At 64.6% G+C, this 24,486-nt stretch overlaps 1 protein-coding gene across 1 annotated transcript in view; it reads right to left on the bottom strand.

Moving 5' to 3' along the window:
• Positions 1–11,980: 11,980 nt before the first annotated feature.
• SH3TC1 (SH3 domain and tetratricopeptide repeats 1) overlaps positions 11,981–24,486 on the bottom strand; it is a 46,703-nt gene continuing 34,197 nt past the window's right edge. Inside the window, 8 exon segments of the mRNA XM_042937017.1 lie at positions 11,981–12,486; positions 14,848–15,044; positions 15,841–15,991; positions 16,654–16,776; positions 18,439–18,589; positions 19,600–19,780; positions 21,761–22,387; positions 22,390–23,418. Of these exon segments, the coding sequence (XP_042792951.1) occupies positions 12,229–12,486; positions 14,848–15,044; positions 15,841–15,991; positions 16,654–16,776; positions 18,439–18,589; positions 19,600–19,780; positions 21,761–22,387; positions 22,390–23,418 (2,717 nt within the window). The 3' untranslated portion in view covers positions 11,981–12,228.

Genomic DNA, 24,486 nt, shown 5'->3' with positions numbered 1-24,486 from the left:
GTTTGAGCCCTTGCATGGGGCTGCATGCTGACAGCACAGAGCCTGCTTGGGAATCACTCTCTCCCCCCATCTCTCTGGCCCTCCCCTGCTCTCTCTGTCCCTCTCAAAATAAATAAACACACTTAAAAAAATAAAAGAAATTTAACAAGCCTTTTTACATCCTTATGCAAAAGAGTGAAGCTGGACCCCTACCTCACACCATATCCAAACATTCACTCAACGTGGATCAAAGACCTAAACGTAACAATAAGACAATAAAACTCTTGGGAGAAAAATTAGGGAAAAGCTTCATGACGTTGAATTTGGTGACTGTTTCTTGGATAGGACGCCACGGGCACAGGCCTCCGTCAAAACGAAACCCCTTGTATGTCAAGGACACAATCGGTCAACAGAGGGAACAGGCGACCGACACACACACCTGCTGGTGGCACATCTGACGAGGGGCGAGTGTCCAGAATGCACGGGGGAGGTGACCACGCTCTGGAGATGCGGGTGGTTGCACGTTATGAATGCGCTTAATGCTGCCGAACTGTATACCTAAAAATGGTTCAAAGGTAAATTTTATCTTAAATATATTTCACTACAATTAAAAAGACATCACAGCTCCTTTAACAGGACGGAATGGTCCCGTGCTCTAGCCAAGGTCAGCCTCGGCCATCCCATGCGACCCCTTCCCGGTCCCCACCTCAGGCCTGTGCCCACACTGTCCTTCTGCACGGCCGCCTTCCTTCCACCTGCCCCTGTCCCTAAGGCCCGGCTCAAGGTCCTGTCCTCCACCCACACAGTTGTACTTGGGACCCCAGGCAGCGAAACGCCCATTCTGGGGTCACCGGGCAGGCTGGTGCCCAGGGTAGGTCTGACGCCAGTGTTTCTCACCCACGCCCAGCCTCCCCAGCCCTCCCTGGGCACCTGCTCCCGGGCACGTAGCTGCGTCCTGGGTGGTGTTGCACCGGGAGGGTCTCAACCGTGCCAGGTGCCCAGAGCCTCGTTCTGTGTTCACTGCGGCCACGGAGTCCACTGGAAGGAGGGTGTTATAAGGCCACGTTTCCGTGAACGCGGCCCCCTGGGGGTGCTCTCCAGCAAGTGTGCCCCACGGGGCACGAAGGCTTCATGCTTCGTGAAGAGGGTGTCCCCGGGGTGAAAGAGACGACAATATGCACGGAAGGGCCGTATGATGCCTTTTTGTAAAAATCAGAAAGGGTATGTGCCTACACGTTCCTCCTATCCGGGTCTGGAAGGAGATTCTCCAAAGTGCGCCTCTCGGAGGTGGGACTCGGGCTGATTTTTCCTTTAATGATTGCCTTTCTCTACATAGACACGTACTGAGGGTACGACGGTCGAGAGTTACTTTGGAGCCGTGTTTGTGTGTGTGCACACGTGTGTGCGGGTGTGCGCGTGTGCAATGTAGGCGTGGGTGTGCACGCACACACCTGTGTGCACATCGTGTGAGTTCGAGCGGTGTGGGCAGGTGTTGTGGGAACGTTGCTCCGTCTGGGGGCGTGTCAGTGTTTCCAGGCCGGTCACTGTCTTCTCCAGCAGACAGTCCTGGTCCCCAGGGCCATTCCCAGGGCCAGGAGGAGGGTTCTTCCCAGACTTGCGGTCCTGGGGTTGTTTCCGGAGGGGGGAGGGGGGCTGGCCGCCTCCAGCTGGTGGCCGGCGGGCGTCTGGGATGCTCAGAGCTCAGGACTGACCTCCGGCGCCCGGAAGGCGGAAGGTCAGGTCCACCAACAACCTCAGGGAAAAACACTCACTTTCCCATCTGTCACCGCAGAGGAGCAGGGCTTGGCCGGGCCGGGAAGCAGCCGCCTCCATTGTACAGATGTGGAAACTGAGGCCCAGGGAGAGCATGAAACTTGCCCAAATCACGGAGCTGGCGAGCGGCCGCGGGGCACGGACTCCTGGGCTCAGAGCTTTGCCACCACCCCAGGCTCCAGGTGGACATGATTTGGGGGGACGCTATTCAACCCGTTCCCTGTCCTCAGGCTCTCTCCAGGCTCCCGAGCCAGATTTTCAGCCTGTTGGCAAATAGCACTTGCTGTTAATTTCTCAACCCCCCCCCCCCCCCCCCCGCCATTCCCGGTGCCGCTTCTGTCCCCCAGCCGCAGGCCCGCGGCCCTCATGAACGTGAAAGAAATGAGCCACTAGTGAGTAAGCAAAGTGTCAAAACAGACACAGGTGATGGGGGCGGGTCCTCCCCTCACCCCTCCCAAAGGAAAGAAAACCCAGCTCTCCGAATCCAGACCCCAGACCCAGAACAAAGGAGCCCTCGGGGGGAGGCAGGATCACACACACCGTGGAGGCCCTGAGCCGCCGGCTTCCCCGGAGGAAACCGCCAGCTTCCGCCTGGGCTCCTGCCTCCCACAGGGCCAGCCGCGCTCACACGGCCCAACCTTCCCAGGGACCCACCACTGCCGGGAAGCCGGTCTCTGGTCTCCTTCCCAGGCTCCAGGACGGGCTTCCCCCTGTCCCTCCCTCGGGGGGACTCGGGCGGCTGGTATGGAGGGGACCGGCGCCCCCTGCCTGCCTCCGTCTGTGTTTGGTGGGGGGCCCACAGCCAGGGGTCTACCTGACATTACACCCACAGCCCCACCTCCCTCACTGCCCTCTATGGGGCAATGGAAGGGGGCTGAATGGCCCTCGACAGGTGGGAGCGGCAGGAAGACGACCCCCCCCCGAGAAATGTCCACGTCCTAACCGTGGTCGTGTGAACGTGACCTCATACGGCAAAACAAGGAGTTTGGAGATGAGTTTACGTGAAGGATATGAAGAGGGGGGTTATCCTGGATTAGCTGGTGGGTCCGACCTGGGTTCGCAAGCGTCCTTCTCGGGGGGTGGGGGGAGCAGAGTGTGAGCACACACACGGGGCGGGGGGGGGGGGGGTGATGAGGGAGGTTTCCAGGATGCACCCTGGAAGGTTCCAGAGACACAGCCACCGGCCCAGCCGTGCGGCAGCCCAGCCCCCGAAGCCGGAAAGGGCAGGAAGCCATTCTCCCCAGGCCCCCGGAGGGAGGAGCCCCTGACGACTCCCCCATTTCAGAGTCTGGCCCCCAGACGGTGAGAGGGTAATTTCTGTCGTTTTAAGCCCCCCGCGTGTGTTACAGCCGCCACAGGAAGCCAACGCACTCCTACCCTTGAACAAATGAATATGAAGTCAAAAAAAATCCTGAGATACTGACTCGCAGTCCAGACCCCTACGTCCACCTGCCGCATTTCCCTCACCCCTGCCCCTTCCCCCAAAGGACCCACCCAGCCCGCGGAAGAGAGGGACGTGCCGGCACCGAGCCCACCAGCGCCGGCAGCCCGGGCAGCGGGAAGGGTCGGGCGAGCGGAGACTCAGTCCCTCGGTGGTCCCCAAGACTGCTCACTAGACTCTGTGGGCTTTCGAAAATTCCAACGCCGGGTCTCCACCTCGGGCCAAATGACAAGAAAGTCGGGCCCCAGTGACTGCAGAGACCGTGTTCTTTCCATTCGTAGCGACCCAGTCACTTTGGTTTTATTTGTGTATGTATTTTTACTGTTTACTCATTTTTGACTGAGAGTGTGCAGCAGGGGACGGGGGGACAGAGGGGGGGACAGAGGATCTCCGGCAGGACAGCAGAGAGCCCGAGGTGGGGCTCAAACTCCCGTACCGTGAGATCACGACGTGAGCTGAAGTCAGATGCTTCACCAACTGAGCCCCCCAGGCGCCCCTCACTTTGGTTTTAAGCGTGGCCACCTTAGGATGGGAACTTGGCCAACTTGGGGTGTTCCTCCCCTTGCCCTCGGTTCTCAGGGGTAACGGTTGGCTCAGCTGCCGAGGAGACACCCCCAGCCCTGGACGCCCCTGCTGGCCGCGGGGTCTGGTGCTGGGGGCGGGGTGTCCCATCCTGCCGGCCCTCGCTCACACCCTCCTCGAGGGGGCAGCCAGCCGGGTGCCCCCCGGAGGACTCTCGACACGTCCACGGCCTCCACGCCGGGGGGTCTGACAGGCCGTCGCCCTCGGCCAGAGTCGCTCTGTTGCTGGAGCCGCGTCGGATAACGTTCTTCCCGCCACCCCGATCTGATTCCCTAAGGGAGTTCGGGGGCCCCACGGCAGAAGGGGCCCTTTGTAGTCAAAGTCCCCCCCCCTTGGCCCAGAGCCTCCCCGACTCCCAGCGCCCCCACGAGAGGGTGCTTTTGTTAAATTGGCGAACCCGCGTGGGTACGCAGCCCCCAGTTCGCGTCAAGGTCCCTCTCGGCGTGTGCGTTCCGCGGGCTCGGACGCACGCGTGATGGCAGGCAGACTGCCGTTACGGTCTCGCCCGGCGCGGTCCACTGCCCTCGACACCCCTGGGCCCTGAGCTGTTCTGCCCTCCCCGGCCCCCAGCCCCCGGCCCCCGCTGATCTTACCGTCCCCACCGTCCTGCTTGTTCCGGAATGTCCCGTGGATGGTCGGCCACACGGCGTGCGGCCTTTTCAGACCGGCCGCTCGCCCTCAGTCATGCGCGTCCACACTTCCTCCGGGTCTCTTGCCGGCTTGATGGCTCGTCTCTTTCTAGCGCCAGGTAATATCCCGCCGTCTGGAGGGACCGCGGCTTATTCGTCCGTCACCTGCTAAGGCCACGTTAGTTACTCCTGGGTTTTGGTGATTATGGATAAAGATGCCGTTCACACCCGAGCTCAGCTTTTGGTGTGGACATAAGCCGTCGGCTCCTTTGGGTAAACGCCAAGCAGCGCGATTGCGGGATCCGGTGGCGGATGTTTACTTCCGTGAGAAACCACCGCCGATCTCCCGAAGCGGCCGCACCGCGATTCTGAGTTCCCGCCAGCCGTGACCGGCAGCTCCTGTCGCTCTGTGTCCTCGCCACGTGTGTGTGTGTGTGTTGGGGGGGGGGGGCAGAGTCCTGGATTTGGCTGTTCCAATAAGTGTGTAATACATGTCCCCATTTTTGTTTTTTAACGCGACGCTCGCCATGATAGAGTGGTTCCCACCTGTCACCAGACGACGTCATCACAACATTGTGGGCGGAGTTCCCGGTGCTGTACTTTCATCCCTACGATTATGCATTTTATTCCTGTAGGTTATTTTGTAACAGTAGCCGCTTCTAATAGGAAACCGTCTCTGGTGGCTTCGTTCTTGTTCTTCGTTTGTTAAACGCAGGTTCATCGTCCCGAGCTGTTCTCAGCCCTCCAGACTTTGCTCTGAGCCCTACGAGCCCGGCCCTCCCGGAATTAAAAACAAAACCCACCCGATGTCGAGGGCTGCCGAGCGGGGCCGGGACGGGGGAGGGGAGAGGGGGAAGGGGTGCGGGGGAGGCTGCTACAGGCTCAGGACAGCCGGACAGCGGCGTCTGCTCCCAGAGCTGCCTTCAGTGACCTCGGGTGGGCCCCCGGGATTGGCCAGGCTGGGAGGGTCCCCTCCGCGGGAATCAGCCTCAAGGTGGCAAACCTCACGTGAGTCGAATCAGGATGGCGGTCGTCGGGGGCACCTTGTTTCTCCTGCCGGAGGCCTCGTGTTCGCCAAGGGGGCTCGGCTGGCTACGCCGAGGCCTCGGGGCTCCCGGCCCGCGGTAAGCAGCCGAGCCCCGAGCGTGCGGCCACGCTTTCCAAGCCTCTGCCTGCGTCCTGCACGCTCATGTGCACCGGCCAGAGCCGCTCAGCGGGGAGGAGACGCCGTCTGCAGGGAAGACGGTACCCGACCTCCTATCACATCTGCCGACACAAAGGGTGCTTGGGCACGAACCTGGACGTCTCCCGGGGCGCCTGCGTGAGGCTGGCCGGGGACTGTGTGTGCTGCCACGTCTGCTGTGGCATTTGCCCCTTTATTTAAAACAGTCCACCATGGGGCGCCTGGGTGGCGCAGTCGGTTAAGCGTCCGACTTCAGCCAGGTCACGATCTCACGGTCCGTGAGTTCGAGCCCCGCGTCAGGCTCTGGGCTGATGGCTCAGAGCCTGGAGCCTGTTTCCGATTCTGTGTCTCCCTCTCTCTCTGTCCCTCCCCCGTTCATGCTCTGTCTCTCTCTGTCCCAAAAATAAATAAACGTTGAAAAAAAAAAAAAAAAAAAAAAAAAAAAAAAAAAAAAAAAAAAAAAAAAAAAAACAGTCCACCCTGTGTGTGTGTGTGTGTGTGTGGTTACATTGTATACACGTGCATATATATGCTGCACGTATCACATATAGTAAACACACACACACACACACACACACACACACACACACAGAGTTACCCCCGCTCGGGACGCATGCAGGTGTCTTCTCCAAGTCTGTGTCTTGTCTTAACACCATGTCCGTGATGTCTTTTCATGCAGGATGACTTATCACTTCTTAAAAATGTTTATTTAGGGTCACCTGCGTGGCTCAGTCGGTTGTCAAGCGTCCGACTCGGGCTCAGGTCACGCTCTCGCGGTCCGTGGGTTCGAGCCCCGCGTCGGGCTCTGTGCCGACAGCTCAGAGCCTGGAGCCCGCTTCGGGTTCTGTGTCTCCCTCTCTCTCTGTCTCTCTCTCTCTCTTAAAAAATAAATAAAACCATTAAATTTTTTTTTAAGTTTACTTATTTTTGAAAGAGAGAGTAGAAATGGGGGAGGAGCAGAGAGCCCACTGTGGGGCTCAAACTCACGAACAATGAGATCACAACCTGAGCCAAAGTCACGAGCTGGACGCTTAACCGACTGAGCCCCCCGGGTGGCCCCCACTCGTTTATTTTCCTTGGTTTGATGGTTTTCTGTGACCTTCAGGACCAGGTGGACTAGAAGTGGGGGGGCACCACCCGGCCCCCCTTGGGCCCACACGGAACCCATTCAGGCTCCACGGAGGGGAAAAAGCCCTCATGAGCTGGGGCGGGTCTCACTTGCTGAGGGTGTTTATCCCCGGGGGGGGGCTGGGAGGACGTGGAATGCCTTCCTGCATCTGCCGAGTGGCTCCGGGGTCCTCTGTGGGTCTGCCCCACGGTGTTGGCGGACATTGGGGTGCAGCCAGATGAGCGGCTGAGTCCAGAGTGCTCTGGCTCCCCCAGAAGGTCCGTTCCTGCACAGGGAGGACCGTCCCCCAGGGCCAGGCAGAAGTGGGAGGCGACCCTGCCCAGGCAGGACCGTCTGGGCCATGTCCTGGAAAGCAGATGTCCCTTTGGTCAGGGCTCCCCCCCCCCCCACCTCGCACTGGGCTCCAGGATCCAGGCCGAGGCAGGAGCCGGTGTCTGTCGTGCTGGACCGAGAATTCCTGGGGGCATCAGCCGTGACCGGACTCTGCAGGATCCTCCCTGCTGGCCCTCGGGCCTTGAGCCTGGGTAAGGACGGGCTCAGGGCCGGATGTGCACAGGGGCTGCCCCCATGGGGCGGGGTGGTGCAGAATGTGAGGAGAGGGGCCTGCTCTGGGCCTGTCCCCCGCCCCCCGCCCCCGCTCCCTCTCCTGCCCCGGGGGTGGGGCCTGTTCTGGAACCTGAGACAGCTTCAGCTCCCTCCCTTGCCCTTCTCTGAAAACCCCGCCCAGCCCTCCTCTAGCCTCGCCACTTCCCCAAATTGATGGGTCTCCAGAGAGGTTCCCCCGCCCTGCAGACAGGCGCACCAGAGCCGTCACAGACGCGGAGCCCACCCTGCGTGTTCTGGGGGGGACGCCCCTGTTTCCCGGAGACACCCCGGCCCCGTGTTCCCTCTTCCCCGGGACGCCATGCAAACCCAGCCCAAAGCCACAGAGGTTGTGAAATGCTTTCGGTTCTGGCTGGAGGTGAGGGCCGGCCTGGGGAGCACAGGCGAGGGTGGACGAGGGCCGTGCTCGCAGCTGGAAACGGCTGCCCCGGGGCGACGGCAAGGCCCTGCACCGCCCTTCGTGTCCAGGGGCGCAGGCCCACCCGGAAGATCCCCCTCTGCTCAGGGGGACCCAGACTGTCTGGGGCCCGCAGCCGTGCGGAGGGTGGCTGAGAGCCCGGGGTCCCGACGCCCGGCCCTCCCCGTCTCTCCTTCCTTAACCGCAGGTGCGGGAGCCAGGCCCAGGCCTCACACGTGGACGAGTGGAGCCCAGAGAACACGGACAGGTGGGCGCACAGGTGCACAGGCGAGGACAGCGCTGGGGAGGACAGCCAGCGGGGAGGCTGAACGCGGCCCCTGCAAGGTGGGGTCAGGCTGCAGGGCCGCCTGGCCTTTGGCCTTGGTGTGTGTTATCCGAGCCTCGTAGCAAAGGATCACGAACTTATCGGCTGAAAACTACACGCATCTGCTGCTTCACACTTTCTGGGGGTCAGGAGTTGGGCCCGGCTCTCTGCTCAGGGTCTCAGCCGGCTGCCGTCAAGGTGTCCGCGGGGGCTGTGGTTTGAGCTGAGGATCGGGGACCCCTCCCAAACCACATGGTTGTTGGCAGAACTCAGTTCCTTGTGGTTGCAGGACTGAGGTCCCCATGCTCGAGGGCAGCCGCAGGGGACCCCGGAGCTCCTTGCCATGTGGCCCCTCTACGGGAAGTTCACACCGTGGCTGTTTGCTTTCTCAAGGCCACAAGGAGAGCAGCTTAGATCTCTCCTTGCAGGGAAGGCTGGACCCTCTGTTAGAGGGATCGCCTGGTTAGGTCAGGCCCACCAGGATACTCTCCTGTTTGAGTAACCCCGTCCACTGATGAGACATAGTTACCTCCGCAAACCCACTTCACCTTTTCCATGGAACATAACCTACTTCTAGGAGTGAAACCCCATGGGTGCAGCTCACTCAGGGAAGGGGGTTCTCCAGGGCCGTTTTGGAATTCTGCCTTCCGTCTGGGGGAAAGCACACCCTGTCCTCTTTCACCTTGTCACGTCGGCCGTGGTGACCCCAATAAGCCCCCGTTTGTTACGGCACCAGTGTTTCGAAAGCCGCCGTCAACCCTCCTAACACCTTGGCACGGAACTTCTCTCGTCCTTCGCGTACAGGAAGCCGAGGCTCGCGGAGGGCAAGGCCCATCGGCACACGTGACTTTGCCGGGCGTCCCGGGTCACACAGGGGCGGAGAGAAGCAAAGCCTGGGCTCGCACAGACCCCCCGCCCCGCGGCCGGCAGACAGGTTCCCCGAGCCGTGCAGCCGGTGGCCGACAGACCCCCTCCCAGGCCAGGTGCACGCGGCCCAGGAAGCTCAGGCTGACCCCCCCCCCCCCACCAAACGCAGCTGCGACCACGGGCCACGCAGACCTTCTTGTCCCCAGCAGAGTGTCAGGGCCGCCGAGACACCTCTCCTTGGCGAGGGAGGGCCCTCTGCAGCCGGGGGTCCAGGTCTCCCTGAGGGGGGCCTTCCTGTCGCCAGAGACCCGGCCTGGGAGAGCGCCCAGCCTCACACCAGGCACGACCACCGCCCGCAGCTCCCGCCCGCTCCCTGTTCGCAGGTGATGGGGCTGCCGTCGCTCCACGGTGACGATGAGGATGACGGATGCTGTGTGTCCTTGGGACGGTCGCTATCCCTCTCTCAGCTTCAGTTTCCCTCTCCAAAGCCAGGACCCACCTACGCTTGGGTCAACATTTGTCCCTCGTAAGAAGCCGGTGCCGAGAAAGAGGTGGTCTCCACGGAGGCAGAGACGGCCAAGCCGGGGTGGGGACGTGCGGGACCCTGAAGTTAGGAAGTAGGGCTGTGTGACCCTGGGGGGGTTGCCTTCCCTCTCTGTTAGGGGAGGTGGATGGGCGTCTCCCGGGACCCCTGGCAAGGAGTGGTTTCATCCCTGGCCCGGGGGCTCCTCCTGGAGGAGGGGCCATTTGTGCCCCCTCATCATCCCCACGTGGCTCAGCCCTGAGCACGGCCTGCAGCAGCTGGTGATCCCGCACGCGGGTCCCCGAACGGACCCGGTGGAGACGCCTCCTTCTACGGCTGGGGCAGCGGGGCTCCTGGGCTGCGTGCCCGGTCGGCGCACGGGTGCCAGGCACGTGCCCGTCTCACACGCGCTCTGCTCCAAGAGGGGCTCCGGGGTTACCGCCTGGGGCCCTGGTCTCTGAAGGGCCCCCCCTGCTGCCCGCCCCCGCCTGGCCCTGGCCGAAAACGAGGGACTGGCCGCCCAGCTCTGTGCCTGGCACGTGCTCTCTCTTCTTCCTCAGGACCTTGCGGTAGGTTTGGTTTTGGTGACAGATGAAGAAGAGACTGAGGGTCTGAGAGGCTAAGAGACGCGACCAGTGACTCAGCCTTTGGTTCAGAGTCCCGGAGCCTGTGGTTGTTGGACCGCATCCCGCGGTGCAACGTCAGAAGGAAGCAGGCGACTCTTAGCCCGGGGTCCGGCACCGAGCCCTCGGCTCCGTGAGTCCTCCCTCGACCCCCGTACGGGGGCCATTGGTCTCGTTTTACTTCCGACCAAAACTGGGGCTCCAGTGAACTCACCCCAAATCCCCAGCCTCTGAGTGGGGGGCTGCGGGTGGAACCCAGGAGGTGAATGACAGAACGTGCCCTCGGGGCCACCAGGCCCACTGCCCCAGGGCAACGGGGGCGGGGGGGGGGGTCCCAGCGGGCAGGAGTGGGGCGCTGGGAACCCCGGGCGGGAGGGGTGAGGGCCACAGCTGGAGGTCAGGGAAGGCGCGGGTTCTGAGGCAGGTGGTGGCCCCCGAGTGACCTGCCCAACAGTCCGACCCGACACGGGGAGGCTGCAGGCCCAGCACGGGTCATCGGGTCGTTCTGTTTTCAATTACAGTGCGGCCTCCTCCCATGTTCCCCTCCCAGCGACCGCGAGAAGCCAGTTTGGGGTCAAGGTTAGAAGAAGCTTCCCCGGCTTCTGCGCCAGCTTCTGGAAGGCTCTCTGCTGCCCCCTGGTGGGAGAGGCCGGGGCGGGGCCTGCAGGCCGCCTCTGAGCCGGGCCAGGAACGGGGGCTCCCCCAGACCCCAGCGTCAGAGGCAGGAAGGATGACCGAGGGCCCTTGCCGGCCTCAGTTTCCCCTTCTGCTAAAGGAGGGTCGGGGAGGAGGGGGAGCGAGAAGTGACACGGGCGGCGTCTGCGGGGAGACGAAAATGTATCCGAACCAGGCACAGGCGGGTGGCTGAGCCACATCTACCGGCACAAAACGCCTCTGAGTCGGTCACTTTAAATGGTTCATTTTATCTTATGTGAACGTCACCTTGTTTGACAAAATAAATTAAAGAAAAAGAGATCGGAACAGTGCCGTGCGGGTGAGAACCACTTGGGACGCCCACGGCCTCTCTGAGCCTCAGTTTCCCTGACTGTAAGTGGAGGGTTCCTGGCACGTGGGGGCCCAGATGAGCCCCTAGACGCACTCACAGCAGCACATTCCGCACAGGGCTGGAGGCCCCCCCTCCCCCGGCCTGGCTGGCTGGCGGGCGCAGGTGGGACCGGCCGGGCTGGGCCAGAGGACTCTCAGGTGAGGGAGCGTGTGGGCCGCGTTCCCCTCGCTCGCCTTCGGGACGCAGGAAGGGGCAGAGGTGCAATGACGTGCTAGCACCTTCTTCCAGGACGCGCCCCTGGGTCCTGATGCTGACACATCCCCCCGAGGCAGGCGGGCAGGTGGTACAGTGGTTACAGCTCTGCCCCACCTACCTGCTGTGTGACGGCGGGCAGGGCACCTACCCTCTCTGTGCCTTGGCCGGAAATGGGGACAATAACAGACCCAACGGTGCGGCCCGGTGACGTCGGCGTGAGGGTTAAAGGCAGAGCACAGAGCCTGACACACAGTGAGGGCACGAGGAAGGGGGAAGATGCCCAGGGGATCCCACCACCGCCTTCCGCTCTGACAGGCCAGGAAATGGGTGCGAGGGGCGTGATTTGCCTGAGGCCACACCGCGCGGGGCCGGCAGGGGGACCTGGCCCGGGTCGGTCCGACTCAGTCCTTCCAGTTCACAGCAGCAGGGCGGGCCCCCGGGGACGGGGCTTGGTCCCTGGACGCTCCCCAGGCGGTAGGCCAGGGGAGGGGGCCTTGTGGGCTTTGGCAGGCTGCCGCAAAATTGTTTATTGCTATCAGACCCCTACTGTCCTGCCTCTGTTTCCCAGAAAATGAGCCTCCCAGAGACACTAGGAGAGGCGAGGACAGGGGTCCTCAGGGCGAGGGGCCGGGGGCCAGCCAGGGCGGACAGGGGACCTCAGGACGAGGGGCCAGGGGCCAGCCAGGGTGGACAGGGGTCCTCAGGGCAAGGGGCCGGGGGCCAGCCGGGCAGACAGGCGTCCTCAGGGCAAGGGGCTGGGGGCCAGCCAGGGCGGACAGGGGACCTCAGGGCGAGGGGCCGGGGGCCAGCCGGGCAGACAGGCGTCCTCAGGGCAAGGGGCCGGGGGCCAGTCAGGGCGGACAGGGGACCTCAGGGCGAGGGGCCGGGGGCCAGTCAGGGCGGACAGGGGACCTCAGGGCGAGGGGCCGGGGGCCAGCCAGGGCGCCCGCCCCCAGCACCGCCCCGGGGCCAGGTTGACTCTGCGGATGTTGAGCTCGGTGGCGAAGGTCCTGGCCTTCTGGTAGAAGAAGAGGGACTTCTCGCGGTCCAGGAGGAAGTTGTGGTAGATGGTGGCCAGGCGCGTGTAGATCTTCATCTGGGCCTTCTTGTTGCCGAGGTCCACGGCCGCTGCCAAGGCCAGCTGGTAGTACCCCGCCGCGTCGAAGGGGTCCTGAAGGAGGCCCCACATTAACACGCCCCCTGGCTGCAGGCAGGGGCTGACCGGCCTGTGTCCCCAGAGGCTGCTCCGTGCCCGGCCCCCCATCACCTCCACCCAGTCCCTCCCGACGGACCACTCTAACTGGGACAAGCCCCAGTTCAGCAGCCCTGGCTCCTCCCTGCCCCCACACACAGAGAGGAGACAAGGAAATAAAAGCAGGTACGCAGAGCAGTTCAACAAACACTCCCGAGCCCCCACCAGGCACTGGACCCCGTGCAGGGCGGGAGCCACGGCCGACTCTGGGGCCACGTCGACCACAGGGGTGACCGGCAGCCGGTGGCAGCCCCGGGTGGCACCTGAGTCAGCCTGAGGTGGACTTGGAGGGCTGCCTGGAGGAGGGGACAGCTTCACTAAGGAGCTGACCAAAGTGGGTGGTTGGGAGTTGTGTATCCGTGTGCATGTGTGTGCGTGTGTGTGCGTGTGGACGTGCACACCTGTGCCTGGAGCAGCCAGTGGGCGGCAAACAGGATTCACGCCCAAATGTGTCCCGTTCCAGCCTTGTTCTTTCGTCCCTGAGGCCCCGCGTACAGATGACCTCGATTCAGGGAGACCATTGGCAAAGATGCCCATGGCCCCCAACCTCTAGAGCGGCACTTGCCCAGGCCTGTCCCGTACAGGGGGCTCGGAGGACTCTCTCGCCCTCCTGGGCACGTGGCTGACGGTGTGAAGTTGGCCCGTGGCCCCTGATGGAACTTCCAAGCCGTCGTCACGGTGAGGACAGACGTGATGTCGACAGAGCGGCCATGGTGCGTCTGGGAAGCTGCCTGGTCCCAGCCTCTCGGGCTCAGGGACCTGGGCTTCTCAGCTGCAGCCCTGCCCCGTGACACCGTGGAGAGATAAGGTCCCCGTCCCCAGGGCCTGGGCGTCAGATCAGCTACCTCTGGGCCTGCAGCTGCCCCCGGCCCGGCCTCCTGACCCCCATCTTGGACACCTTTTTTGCCTCCCAGCCTGTTTCCCCCTCTCGTACAGAGCTGCTTAGGAATCAGTCACATGGCACCCGGGGCAGGCCCCACCCTCGGATGGGCCAGGGGTCAAGGGCATGTATTGCAGACGACACAGGGCTCTGGGTGTGAGAGCTCAGGTGAGGCTGGCCAGTCCTGCCCCACCGCCAGGCTCCGTGGCCCCGACACAGGGGAGGGCCCGGCCCGGAGCCCAGCCTGGGACATAGACGTGTATGCAGGTCGCAGGGTCAGAGGCTCGTGGGTTCTAGGATCCCGGGCACTGGAGCCCCACGGAGCTCTGCTAATCCTACCCTGGTCAACTGACCGTGCCTGGCCCTCAGCCTCTGCCCTGCCTCCAGGGGGCTCCACTCTTCTAGAACAGTAAAGCGTTCGCAGGCAGAACCAACCACACGGAGCCTGGGTCACACAGACTGGAAGGTAGTGAGGCTACGTTCGTTGCAGTACCCCCCCCCCCCCCGCCACCGGCCGACAGGCTCCCCAAGAACCACCCAGAAGACACGGGAGGCTGTAGTGACCACTTGTGACCACCAGGTGTCACCGGTGCACAGCCAAGGCTGCCCCGGGGAAGGGGGCTGGGGGCTACCAACTGGGTGGGGGTCTTCTGGTGCCACCCCAGCTCCGAGGGGCCATTCAGTGGGGAGGGGGAGGGAGAAGTCGGCCCCTGGGCTCGGGCACCCGCCCTTCAGCTGACACGGAGCAGGGACACCGCGCAGGGACGACGCTAGGCCCCGGGTGGGGTGATGGGGGCCCCTGCCTGTGCAGGCGAGTGATGGAGAGACATCTCCGGGTTCTGGTCTGTGAGGTCCCAGCTCCAGCGCCTCCAGCCCCCACAGGGCAGGAACTGCCCGGAGTGGTGTCCCTGCTACAAACCCCCGGGGGACATGAGGATTAAAGGGGACTCGGGATTCCAGGAAGGAGTCGCTCTGCCCACAGTGGTAGGCTTCCTGGAGGAGGTGCCGGGATCTGGGTAGCACCCTACAGCCTGGGTCTCCGGTGGGTCTCTAGTGACTCGTCCCCCTGCCCCCGGAACGTCCTGTCCCCCTCCTACTGCCTCGGCGGCTAACTCCTGCTTGACCGTCACGACTCGGCTTTGCCGTTACCGTGCCCGGGAGGCTCCCCCGACTACACGGCCGTGTCTGCTCTGACCCAGTGGCTGCCAGGGTCCGTTCGCACGTCAGCCTTCCCCACGGGCTGGGGGAGCTCCGACGGCGTCTGCTGACCTTGCCTGTGCCGCAGAGCCAGGCCCGGAGACGCCGGGGCCCCGGGGCCCGTGTGCGGTCCCCCTCCACACGGGGGCAAGGGCTCCCGACGCGCCCGAGCCCCGCCTCCCCCCGCCCCCGCCCACGCCCACCTTCAGGTCGTAGAAGATGATGTCCCCGAGCACCAGGTACACTTTCACGTAGTACAGCGTCTCCTCGGCGAACTGCAGGGGCGAGCTGCAGAGCGACAGGGCCTTGAGGTAGAAATGCTCCGCCAGCTCGCCGTGGCCCAGCCGGTGGTGCAGGGCGGCCAGCCGGTGGTAGGCCACTCGCTCGTTCAGCCGGTCCCCTAGGGTCGCAGGGGAGGGGGCACGCGTGAGGCTACGGCTGCGGGTGGCGGCGGGCACGGGCCAGCTCCGGCCCCCAAGCCGGCCGCTTCCTGTCCCGAGACTCACTCTTCCCATCTGCACAATGGGCCTGATATTGCAGGCTCGCTGTCCACCCCAGGAAGGTGGACCTGCCCGTGGGGCCTGCTCTGTACCTGCCCGTGGCGCCCGGAAGGGGTGACAGGGAGCCCCAAAGTCAGGCAGTCGCAAACCCCGGGGCTCGGTCCACCCGCACACACGACGACGCTCACCCTTCCTGGTGTATGAGCTGCTGCCCGCCCCCCCCACGCCCTCCGGATGTCTCCAGATCGTCCCCCTTCCAGGCCAGCACTGTGGGGTCTGCACACCCAGTCCTGTCTCCGAGGGGAAGACAGGTGGCTGGGAACAGCACAGTTAGGTGCCGGGACACAAGGTGCCCGGCAGTGAGGGGATCTCGCCAGCCAGGTGACAGCAGGGCTGGCTGAGTGTGGCGAGGAACAAGGGTAAGGGACGGCACGCAGACAGGCGCGTGCCGGGGCTGGTGACAAGCCGGGGTGTCCAGACCGCGGGGCCTGGTGGCCGGCCTTGGTGGTCAGCTGGCCAAGAAAGCCCAGCCGCCCCGTGAGCGTGACGTGTCCCCCGGGGCATCCCAGCCCGCCTGCACGGAGGAGGCGGCTTGCAGACGGAAGCAGCCCCGCACGCGGGCCGGGTTCCACGGCCTCGGGCCTTCTGCACCCGCCCTCCAGGTCTCCCCCGCCGGGGCCGGGGTGCAGGGCTTACCCAGGGTGATGCTGAGCGCCAGGGCCATGTGGGCGAACTCCAGGCCCTCCCGGGGCGCGTCCAGCTCGGCCAGCAGTGCCACCAGCTTGTTGCACAGACGGAGCTCGGCCTCCTGGTTCCCTGTGGTGGAGGCCAAGGGCAGCGCCCGATCCTGCCACACGGGCGGGTGGGTCAGGCCTCACCCGTGGCGGCCGGCCCAGGGCCAGCACCCCCTCAGAGCCCCGACCGCACGCTGGGAGCGTCCTCCCCATCATCCCGCTGTATCTGTGTTCGGCTCAGAGAGGTCCCGGCAGCCCCAGGGCACTGAGCCACCAGCAAGCTGGGATGTGGCCTGCAGCCCATCTGTCTCAGCAGCCTGGGACCAGCCCGTCCCCGGACGGTGAGAGCCTGACCAGGAGGGCCCAACCCTGCGCTCTAAAAACGCATGTTTCTCTGTTCCCCAGGGCTGAGCCGCAGGCCGTGAGCTGGGCGGGCAGGCACACGCAGACCTGGGCCCCGGGGCTGTGTGTCCTGTGATACACCCCTGTGCCTCTCTGAGCCTCAGTTTCCTCATCTGCAAAGTGGAACAGGACTGGCCTGCCCGAGGTTTGAGGTGCTGTAAGCCTAAAGCTGCCTCCGTCCCTCAAACGGCCTCTCCTTTCTCTGTCCCTCCCAGGTGAGGGTGGGGGACAAGATCATCCCTGGCGAAACCACCAAGCAAGTAAGCGGGTCGTGGGGCAGTCCTCCCTCCTGGCGGGAGGCCTCCGCCGGCCCCCCCAAACTCCCATGGAAGGCGCCCCCACCCCTGAGGCCCACCCTCACCGCCCGGCTCACCCGGTAGAAGGACACGGCTTTCTCCCGCTCCCAGGTCCCGTTGAAGAAGATGTCCCCAGCCGCCTCAAACAGCTCCAGCCCCAGCTTGGGGTCCCCCGTGTACAGGGCTGCGTTCTGGGCCACCTGCGGGCGTGCAGAAGCTCTCGTGAGACCCACAGGGCTCCCCCAGACCCTCGAGGCAACCCCGAGGACCCGCAACACGTGCTCCGGGTGACTCTTTCCTCTCCCTCCAGAGGGACTGGCCTTGTTCAGTCCCTGTGCAGCTGGGGACATCATTTCCCACTATGTCCCATGGGGAGGCCCGTCCAGCTAGGGCGCCGGGGGTCCGCAAGTGCGGGCTGCTGAGGAGTTTGGGAGCCGGCTCAGAGGTGGCCTCCGGGTCCCGGCGGTCACACCCGGACCCCGGCATTCTCTCCGCTGGGGTCCCCTCCACTGTGTCCCTCCGTGGCCCTTAGCAACACCTGCCTGTCTCTCCGAGCAGACGACTAAGACCGCTGCTTCTCTGCTGCATCTGGGGCCCAGCGCGGTGCCTGGCCCATAATAGGTGCTCAACAAACACCAGCTGTCCACCAGAGTGGACAAGGGTGGCCTAGCCCTGCCGGCAATCCAGAACCTTCCACAGTCCCATGAACCTTCGGCCTCTGCCCCTGTGAATCCCCTACTGCCGGGAAGCCCTCTTCCCAGTTGGGCACTGGCCCCACGCACCCTGCACCCCAAACCGAACGGAGCTCACCCTCCCGGCCCCTCTGTGCACAACCGCACCCCTGCCCACAGCCCCGAGGCGCCTGCCTCCCCCCGTCAGCGGTGAGCCCCGGGACCCTCGGCCCATGGCCCAGGGAAGTACACAGCAAGCGCTCAAAAGTGAAAACACTCATTGGCCTCACGAGCCTCTCAATCTATTCCAAGCCATGTCAAGCTTGGAACGCGACTGGAAATGGAGCATCTGTGATAAGTGGGTTTTTTAAGGAGGCACGCCATTAGCCACTGAAGAAAATACTTCTGTGTGCCAATGCGGTGGACGCGGCATTTGCACATTTATTGAGCGCTTGCTGTGTACCAACACGGTGGTGGCCGTGGTGAGGGGCACACGCCCCCGGCCCCTTGGTGGGGCTCGGATTGTTGTGGAAGATGCAGGGCAGTGGGGGTCCAGGGGTGGGGGTCCAGGGGTGGGGGTTCAGTGGTGGGGGCCCAGGGCTGGGGGTCCAGGGGTGGTGGTCCATGGCTGGGGGCCCAGGGCTGGGAATACAGGGCTGGGGTCTAGGCTTGGGGGGGCCAGGGCTGGGGGTACAGGGTGGTGTTCCTGGGCTGGGAATACTGGAATGGGAGTCCAGGGCTGGGGGTCCAGGGCTTGGGGGTCCAGGGCTGGGGGTCCTGGGCTAGGGGTCCAGGGCTGGGGGCCCAGGGTTGGGGTCCAGGGTGGGGGTCCAGGGCTGGGGGTCCAGGGTGGGGGTCCAGGGTTGGTGGTCCATGGCTGGGGGCCCAGGTCTGGGGGTCCAGAGCTGGGAATACAGGGCTGGGGGTCCTGGGCTGGGGGTCCAGGGCTTGGGGGTCCAGGGCTGGGGGTCCTGGGCTAGGGGTCCAGGGCTGGGGGTCCAGGGCTGGGGGTCCAGGGTTGGTGGTCCATGGCTGGGGGCCCAGGTCTGGGGGTCCAGAGCTGGGAATACAGGGCTGGGGCTCCAGGGCTGGGGGTCCAGGGCTAAGGGCCCAAGGCTGGGTGTCCAGGGGTGGGGGCACGCAGCAGGTGCCCCGCAGGGGGAGGGGATGAAGGACAGGGCGCCCCAGCACCTGGAGGTACACGTCTACCAGCTCGTTCTGCTGGAGGATGTAATAGATCTTCCCCGCCTGCAGCCAAGCGTGCGCCTCCTTCTCCTTCTTCTGCAGGTCGATGAAAATGCCCAGACTGCGCTTGGTGTAGTCCAGCGCGGACCTGTAGGCCCTGGGATTAGAGCGGGGGTCAGAGCTCGCGCTCCCGGGCCCGCTGTCCCTGGGGTTGCAGACCGGGCTCTTCCTGGTGCCCGTCTGCCGGCTTTGGCTCGCCCGGTGAAAGTAAGGGAGGCTCTTTGGAAGGAAACGGGGACGGGGAGCGGGCCATTCTGCCCCTGCCCCACTCCCCGGACACAGGCGCGCGACTTCTCTGGGTGCAGCGGGGAACGTGTGTGTGGGCAGAAATTGAGAGACAGCTTAGGCCAGTGGTTCTCAAACTCCAGTGCGGCCGCGGGAACCTATTCCCAGGGTTTCTGCCGCAGCAGGTCTGGGGTGGGGCCCGAGAATGTGCTTTTGCAGCGAGCTCCCGGGCGATATTCTCCCCCACTTTGAGAAGCAGTGATCAAGGTCACTGCCCGTCGGTCCTACTGTGAAACTGAGGCCCAGGTGGGAGGGGCAGAGGCCCCCCAAGTCCTGTGGAAACCTGGCTCCTTCCCTGCCTCTCACTGAGTCCCCAGCCGGGAGGGGTGTTACCAGTGACGTTCCCGGGACCGTCCATCTGATCGGGATGGTCAGTGTGGGCGTCACAGGGGACAGAGGACCCTGAAACCCTGCCCCGGAGAAGCAGGTGGGACAGCCAGCTATTTCCCCGTGGATGAGAATCCTTCAGGTGTACACGTGGCCACTGTCCTCACATCTGAGGGGACAGCTGGGAACAGACTGCCTGGCCCAGAGCTGGGCTGGCTGGTGGACACTCAGGGCAGGCAGAGGTCAGCTTACAAAAGCCACTGTGTCATGAAGAATGGCCCAGGAACGCACGGTCTGCCTCCACTGTGGTGTGTATGTGGAGACGAGGGGACACCCTTCAGGGGAACCCTGTGCCACGAGCACTGGTGGGGACACCCCCAGGCCGGCCAGCTCGGAGCTAATCTGACACTAAGGAATGAAGTGGTCCCTGAGGAGGGGCCACCCCACGACCAGGGCCGGGGTCCTCCCCGCCCCGCCCGCGGAACCGGCCCTCACCGCTCGGTGCCCAGGGACAGGTAGAGCCGGCTGATGGTCTCCAGGAGCTGCCCCTCCAGCACCTTGTCCGCCACCCTGCGGGCCAGCGACAGCTGGAACTCGTGGTAGACGACGCACTGGGCCTCGCTGGGCATGACCGTGCTGTAGAAGTGACAGAGCCTCTGGACGGCAAGCAGCTGGCCTGGGCGGGGAGAACGGGAGGAAGACATCGCCGTCACGCACGGCGGTGACATCTGCAGGGTTTGAAGTCCCCTGCCGTGTGCCTGCCTCAGCGGGGAAACTGAGTCCAGACCGGCTACGCGATCCGCCCCAGGCCGCACAGCCAAGAGCACGCCGTGATGAGCCCGGTGGGGCACGTCACAGTCACGCGCTGACCGCGTCTACACGTCCCGGGCCCGGGGGTCCTGGCCAGCCTCTCCCACCGCACCGGGCTGCCTGCTTCTGCTTCACAAAACCCCTCCTGGGGTGACGGACAGGGGCTGCCTTCACCCCACGCCGACGAGGCAGGGAGCACCGGGCTGACCATGCCGCAGGCGGGCACACTGAGTCTGGGGCACACAGCGCGCAGTGGGGCTGCGATTCAAACCCAGCTCCTGGCGTTCCGGAGCCAGCGCTCCCTCGCGAAGCCAGGCTCTGGCAGAGAACGGCCGGGCGCGCTCCCCGCCAAGCGGACCACCGACAAGGACACAGAAGATCAAAACAACACGGTGACCGGGGAGACCGCACATATCGCATTCTCAGTCGCCGAATCAGCGGGCGACGCTCCGTAAATGCGAGAGCCTGACGTCTTACAGAGCGTGATCTCCGGCGACAGCGGGATGAAACCAGGAATCGGTAACGGACGGGAGTGCGGGAAATCCACGAATACGTGGACGTGACAAACGCACTGCCAGACGGCCGGGGGTCGCGGGAGACATCGCGACGGGAACCGGAAGGTACTCTGAGATGAGTGGAAGTAAACGCACGGCAGACCCTGACCCCGCGGGACGTGGGACGCGGGACAGGCGCGTCTAGAGGGACTTTCTAGCCGTAAATGCCTACCTTAGAAAAGAAGAAAATTTTCAGACGCAAAGTTTAAGCTTCCGCCTCGAGGAACGAGAAAAACAGGAGGTACCTACATCCAAAGCGAGCAAAAGGAAGGAAAAATAAAGATTCAAGAGTAAAGATAGAATAGTGACGTCGAGAATCGAAAAAACAAGAGAGAGAAACGGATGAAACTGAATGACGGATCTTTGAGAAGATTCACAAAATGGACTCATCTGCAGCCAGACTAAGAAGAAAAGGCATAAATGATCGGGATTAGCCGTGAAAGACGGGATGTTAGCACCGGCCTTTCAGAAGGGTTTACGCCAACAAAGGGCAACCCAGATACAACGGATGAACCCGGGGAGACCCAGGCTGCCAAAGCCAACTCAAAAAGGAGCAGAGTGGCCCTCAGGCTCCTCGAGGTTCAGCATGGGGCAGAGGGGACAACAGGCCTGTGAGCACAGACAGGACCCGCCCGAGGCCACCGGGCACATCTGGGGACCCAGCTCTTGCTTCTTTCTGGAGATCCGCAGGGTCCCCTTCCAGGCTCCGTGAGCGTCCGAGTGTTCTACAACCCTCAACGGCTCCCCAGGGCTCTCGGGAAAAATGCCAAACCGCAGCCTGGGGTCCCGGATCCCTGCCTAGCTCCCCCAGCCTAGGTGGTCGCCACCCACCACCCGAGGCACCCACCCCAAACTCTGCATCTCCCTGCATGGCCCAGCTTTCCCCAGGGCCTTTGCACGGGCTTCACCGTCTGCCTGCCCTCCATCCTATGCTTGGCTAAACCCTCCTCCACACGGAGGTCCCACTCGTCGGGACCGGGAGCCCCCGTCGTCACGATGACACCCCCTTTTGCGGCTCCCGTGACCCGGGCATCTGTTTCCCACCCTTGGCGACCGGCCCCCGTGAGGACCGCACGGGTGCCGTCTGTGGCTGGAGCCTGCCCAGAGCCTGGCGGGCGGGCTCCCACGAGAGCCGCCCCGCAGCCGGCCTCGAAGGCACCCGCAAACACCTGCGGGTTCCCGCCATTCGACGCTCTCGACGGCGGGAGAGTCGAGCGCCCCGGGCGCGCTCTGGACGGACGCGGGGAGAAGACGCGTTTCCTTTCCGCGAAGCCGGCGTGCCCGCCACTCACCTTCCAGGTGGTCCATCTCCGCGGCGACCAGAAAGGCCCACTCGTAGTAGCACTTGGCCTGCCGGGCGCGGGCCCTGCGGGCGCACAGGCGGCCCAGCCGCAGGAGCACGCAGGTGAAGTCCTGGCCGCCCTCCCCGCCGGGCAGCCGCGAGAAGAGCTTCACGGCCTCCCGGCAGTAGTGCTGGGCCAGGCCGCCGGCGCCGGCCCGCAGGCACAGGGCCCCCAGGTTGGCCAGCGCCACCGCCTGGTTCCTCCGCCGGCCCCGGCCCCGCGCCACCCGCAGGGCGCGGTAGTAGCCCTCGGCCGCCTGCCGGGTCCTGCCCGTCCTCGTCAGCGCCACGGCCGCCACGTTGGCCATCACGCCCTCCCGCTCGGCGCCGGCCACCGCCCCCTCCCGCACGCACTCGAGGACGCCCAGGGCCGCCGGGCTCCGGCCGCCGAGCACGTGCAGCCAGGCGAGCGCCAGCAGGTAGTCCAGCGCCAGGCGGCTCCCGGCCCCGGCGGCCGCCTCCGCGGCCTGCGCCATCAGGGCGACGGCCCTGCCGTGCTGGCCGTGGCCGCTGTGCAGCCGGGCCAGGCTGGCGCACAGGGGCCCGCGCAGCGCCCGGCCCGCGCCCGGGCCCAGGAGGCCAGCGCCCGCCGGAGGTGGGGCGCGGCCTGGGAGGGCGGGCGGGGCAGGCGGGGGGCGTTGCGCAGGACCAGGTCCACGCTCCGGAGCGAGGCGCGCAGCGAGGCCCGGGCCCGCAGCGAGGCCGCCCTGACGCAGCCCAGCGCCAGGCGCGGCAGGCACCGCCGGCTGTAGGTGTCGGCCAGGAGCAGGTAGCAGTCGGCGGGCCAGGCGGCCTCCGGGGAGCCCCAGGCCTCGTGCAGGAGCAGCAGCCGCTCCAGGAAGGGCAGGGCCTCCTCCGGCTGCCGCAGGCGGGCGTGGTGCCTGGCCAGCAGGAAGCAGGCCCGGGCCTCGGCCTGCGGGCTCCGGCCGGCCACGGCCCGCCGCAGGGCGTGCGCCAGCAGCTCCGACCCGGCCTCGGTGCCGCAGCCGTGGCCGGGCGTCCCCAGCAGCAGGGCCGCGGCCTTGGGCGTCACCTGCGCGCACCTGTCTCTGTTCCTCTGCTTCAGGTGGACGGTGGCCAGGCTGCAGTACACGGCCGCCACCAGGAAGAGGTCGCCGAAGCGGCCCCCCAGGGCGCCCAGCGCCTCCTCGAAGTACACGCGGGCCTGGGACAGCTTGAGCCGGCGCACGCACAGCCGCCCCAGGAGGAAGCAGACTCTGGCGAGGGCCATGGGGAGGCCGGCCTTCTTGGCCGCCCCCCGCGCCCGCGCCAGGAGCCCGGCCAGCTCCTCCTCGTCGGTGCGGCCGCCGCACAGGGCGCTCAGCCCCGGCAGGGAGAGGTCGTACAGGCCGCGGAAGCAGGCCTTGTAGCCGGGCGCGTCCAGGAACAGCAGCAGCGAGCCCAGGGCCTCCGGGTCGGTCCGGTCGGCCCCCGCGTCCAGGCAGAAGGGGGGCTCCTCAGGGTCCGGTGGGCTCGCGCCGCCGGAGGCCGCGCAGAGACCCCAGGACTCTGGCTCCTCGGGGCAGTCCTGGCGGGATTTCAATTCTTCCAGAACGTTCTTCACCTTCTGCAGGGTCTCGCGTGGCTCTGGGTCCAGGTGAGGTGATTCTGCAAATCACCAAAACCCCCCGGGTGGATTAGAGGCCGATCTGGGCCTAGGCCGGGGTAAGGGACAGACATCCCTCCGAGCCTCGGCACCCCTGTCAGGTGCTGCCCGAGCCTCCCCTGCCCGAAGCCCAAGATTTACGCGCAACGCCAAGCCCAGTGCCTCGCACCCAGTGCGGACTCGGTCGTGGTTATGAGAATAGGGATCGATCTGGCCGAGCTTTTTGCCGAGTAAACCCTTCCGATGCTTCCTGTTTGAGAGCACCGCTCAGCGACCAGGGTCCTTTCCCCTCCAGGAAAAGCCACGTAACAGATGGACACGTCCACATTCCTGGCTGCCCCCGCCTCCGTGGGATTTCCTCAGCACTTGGGGGTCTCCTGTCGGGTGCAGGACTCCCGTGAAATCATCATGGGCCAACCAGAGCTATGGGGCAGCACGTGCTCGGAAGCCACCCCCAGAACTGATGAAACCCGCCTCGATGGAGGACAATGTTTGGGTCCCTGGTCCAGCTCTCGCCCGGGACCACGTCAGCTAGGACCCCCCGGGTCTCCACCTTCACCCTGGCTGCTTCGAGAATGTGAGGCCCACAGTTACTAAAGGGTTAAGAAGGAAAAGGACGAGGCGCTATAGAGCCTGGGGGCACCCGTACCCAAAAGTGCCCGTGTGCGGGGCTGTTGGCTTCGGATGGGGTCAGTACCCGAAGACACAGCCAACGAGCAAACAGCTACGCTTCCTGCTGGAAAAACACGAGCTTAAAGGGGAATTTGTTTGCAAGGAAAGAACCAGAATCTAAAGACTCTTCTGTTTCGAGTTCACATAAAAAATACGTTCAAAACTAACGCTCTCTTTATTTGTCCGTAAAGTCGAGGAATAAAGAAGAATTCAGTGTGGTTCAGCAGCAGACGTCTGACCTGACTAATCCGACGTGTAGGTGCGAATGCGCCCCTCAACCTCGCCGCCCCCACCCCCTCCCATCCCGGAGAGTCCTGCCCTCCTCACCCAGTAGAGGCCCGGGCTGGAGGGAGGGCCCGGAATGGCCCCGGATGTCCTGAGCCTCCCCATCGAGTACC

This window comes from Panthera leo, chromosome B1 (genome assembly GCF_018350215.1).
Source record: "Panthera leo isolate Ple1 chromosome B1, P.leo_Ple1_pat1.1, whole genome shotgun sequence".
Classification (NCBI taxonomy): Eukaryota; Metazoa; Chordata; class Mammalia; order Carnivora; family Felidae; genus Panthera; species Panthera leo.
Note: the sequence above shows the minus strand (reverse complement) of the source record. Positions and strands in the feature narration are given on the sequence as shown.